The sequence below is a fragment of the Cucurbita maxima genome, unplaced genomic scaffold (assembly GCF_002738345.1).
Source record: "Cucurbita maxima cultivar Rimu unplaced genomic scaffold, Cmax_1.0 Cma_Scf00016, whole genome shotgun sequence".
In the NCBI taxonomy this organism is placed as follows: domain Eukaryota; kingdom Viridiplantae; phylum Streptophyta; class Magnoliopsida; order Cucurbitales; family Cucurbitaceae; genus Cucurbita; species Cucurbita maxima.
The window spans coordinates 3,032,519-3,035,636 of record NW_019272032.1 but is presented as its reverse complement, the minus strand read 5'-3'; the positions used below and the strand labels follow the sequence as shown (position 1 = coordinate 3,035,636).

The following is a 3,118-nucleotide window of genomic DNA, read 5'->3' as shown; positions in this document are numbered from 1 at the left end:
CCAAACAACCCCCCCCCCCCCCCCAAAAGTTCCTTCTAGACGTTCTTCTCTGCTGTTACCTTCTTCTCCTACCTCGCATTCTGCTTTTTATTCTTTTTTTTTTTCTTCCCTTTCCCAATCTCGCCATGCCCAGATACCAATATGCTTTGAATTCAATCCGCTTTGCTCCGAATCTCTGTCCCTTTCCTGTTGTTTCTCCATCACTACTGCCAGATTCCGAGCGTCTTTTCTGATTTTGCTTCTTTCATACTGCGAACTGTTGTTGCATTATTCATTTCTATTCAGAATCTCTACCTCTAGCCTTGTAGCGGTACACGTTTAGCCGTTGCGGCTGATGCTTGTGGTTTTTTGGTTGTGTGTGTGAAGTTGTTGGAAGGAAGGATAGTTTTGGTTTGTGGATAAATGAAGGGGGCTCCGAAGCATGAGCGGCGGTGGGCTTCGGATACGGTTCCTGGAAATGCGAAGATGAGCGCAGGATCGTCTCCGGGAACGGAGTCTAGTGCGGCGGAGGAGTTTGTTGAGGTGACTCTTGATCTACAGGACGATGATAGAATCATCCTGCGGAGAGTTGAGCCGGCTACCGTTGTCAATATCGATAGCGCCGTCTCTGTTGGATCTGAAACTCCCAAGTCTTCTTCGCTGTCGAGATCGCCGACGTTTAAACGGAGCTCGTCGAATTTGTTGCGTCAATTTTCCCAGGAATTGAAGGCGGAAGCGGTCGCTAAAGCAAGACAGTTCTCACAGGAGTTGAAAGCCGAGTTGAAGCGATTTTCCTGGAGCCATGGACATTCCTCCAGTGCTGGAAACGGATTCGACTCGGCGTTGGCCGCTCGAGCTCTGAGGAGGCGACAGGCTCAGCTTGATCGCACTCGTTCCGGCGCTCATAAAGCGCTTCGCGGCCTGAGATTCATTAGCAGTAAAACCAATGGTGTCGATGCCTGGAACGAAATCCAGAACAACTTCGATAAGCTCGCCAAGGATGGATCCCTCTACCGCTCCGATTTCGCACAATGCATAGGTTTGTTCGTTACCTAATCTGGAACTTTTTCTCTTCAAAATTTTCTTCGCTCTGTAAAATCTTAGTTCATCAAATTCTTAAATTCCTTTTCGTTTACTAGGAATGAAAGATTCAAAAGAATTCGCTCTTGAACTGTTCGATGCTTTGAGTCGGAGACGAAGATTGAAGGTTGAAAAAATCAGCAGAGACGAACTGTTCGAGTTCTGGTCACAAATCACCGATCAAAGCTTCGATTCGCGCCTCCAGATCTTCTTCGACATGTAAATGATTATTATCCATCTCTTTACTTCAACTTTAAGTTAATTAAAAAAAGCAAGAACACAAAACGACACCGTCTCATCACCAAGAAATGAAACCGACTGCTGTCTTTTCAGAGGAGCCAGTTTTTCAATTTTCGTATTTTACCACCGTCAATTTTTTTTTACAGGGTCGATAAAAACGAAGACGGCCGAATTACCGAAGAAGAAGTGAAAGAGGTGAGTTCAATTATTATTTAACTCCGTTGATATTTATATTACATTTAAATATTATTTTTATGGATTTTATTCTATTTTTCAAATATTCAGCTGTAAAAGAAGCTGTATAAACCTTGCTATTTTTTAATTTTGAAATTATATTCCTCTTTTTTTAATGAGAATTTTATTATTCTTTTTACTTGCTTTATATGTTTGAATAAAAAGATATAAAGATTAAGAGATAAAAAACTTAGAGATAATAAGCTTAAAACTTAGTTTGCCAAAATAAGGTTTAAGACTATGATTTGATTTAGTGGAGCGGAAAAGGCTTTTGTCTCCATTTTTGTCATCTACTGTATATATTAAAAAATCGCATGGAATTAGCATTATGAACATGATGGGATTAAATTAAAATATTAATAACCTAATCTATTCAGACTAATTAGTCTACTCCACATCAAGATTCCCATCATGATAATGATTCCAATTCCCCTTTTTAAAAAGCAGATGNCTGACTTTTTTTTTTTTTTTTTTTTTTTTTTTTTTTTTTTTTTTTTTTTTTTTCAGAAGGAAAACAAAAATGGCCTTCATATACATATATATATATATATTTTTTTTTTTGCATTACCTTAATTCATTTGGTTTGGCCAGCAATCATTTTCGTTATAATAATATCAACGGTAGGAAGGATTTGGTAATCTCAAGCCTGAAATTTCCTAAATTAACCACTCCAAATTGCAATATTATAATGAATTATTGTTCTTGTTGAATTCATATTTCTACTCCTACGTTTCCTGCTCTCAAGTCCCAAGCATCATGATTTCATACGTTTTTGTTCAGCTATTTATAGTCCGGATCTATTATCTATTTTAATTTGCAAATTAACCCTCTTGCAGATTTAAGAAATAATTATGAAAATGTTAAATGTAAAGTTATTTAAAAATGGTTGTCCTAACCAGAACTTCCAATTTTTTAAGTAGGGTTGGTGGGGACTTTTTGGTTACAATATGCCAAAGGTTTGCAAAATTATATCATAATTATGTTAATTTACTTGTTTTAGATTATTATGTTGAGTGCTTCTGCAAACAAGCTATCGAGGTTAAAGGAACAGGCAGAGGAATATGCGGCCCTCATCATGGAGGAGTTGGACCCTGAAAGGCTTGGCTATATTGAGGTTAGTTCTCTTCTCCTACATTTTTTTTAATGGAGCTACCTTTCATTATTGTTTTTCCACTATTTTTAAATTTTATAAATTTATTAGTTTTCCAATATTGTGTCCAATTGTTTCATAATTATAAAATCCAGCTCAATGACTTGTTAAACAGAAAAAAAAAAAAAAAGAAAAATCTCTAGCCAATTTTTGAAGTTCGAACATTTGTTAGTCACAAATTTGAAAATTTAGGAACTTGTTAAACATTTTTTTGAACTTTATGAACCTATTTTATAAAAAGTTCAAAGATTTTTGAACTTCTTATTTAACATATATTATATTATTGAAGTTTCTTCCGAAAATTTCATAAATAAATAAAAATTGAACTCCTACGCGTTTGTAATATCTTTAATCATTGTATTTAGACAGGTCTTTGTTCTTTGTTTTTTTTTTTTTTTTTTTTTTTTTTTTTTTTTTTTTTTTTTTTTTTTTTTT

General features: G+C 35.3%; 1 protein-coding gene across 2 annotated transcripts in view; it reads left to right on the top strand.

Annotated features, from left to right (window-relative positions):
- The first annotated feature begins 18 nt into the window (after positions 1-18).
- The window catches only part of LOC111491144 (respiratory burst oxidase homolog protein A), an 8,436-nt gene continuing 5,336 nt past the window's right edge, over positions 19-3,118 (top strand). Inside the window, exons 1-4 of one of the 2 annotated variants that reach the window (XM_023139917.1) lie at positions 19-1,018; positions 1,119-1,278; positions 1,446-1,494; positions 2,534-2,647. In XM_023139917.1, coding sequence (XP_022995685.1) covers positions 403-1,018; positions 1,119-1,278; positions 1,446-1,494; positions 2,534-2,647 — 939 coding nt within the window. In that variant the 5' untranslated portion in view covers positions 19-402. The remainder of the gene's footprint in view (positions 1,019-1,118; positions 1,279-1,445; positions 1,495-2,533; positions 2,648-3,118) is intronic. The other variant, XM_023139918.1, reaches the window with a different exon arrangement.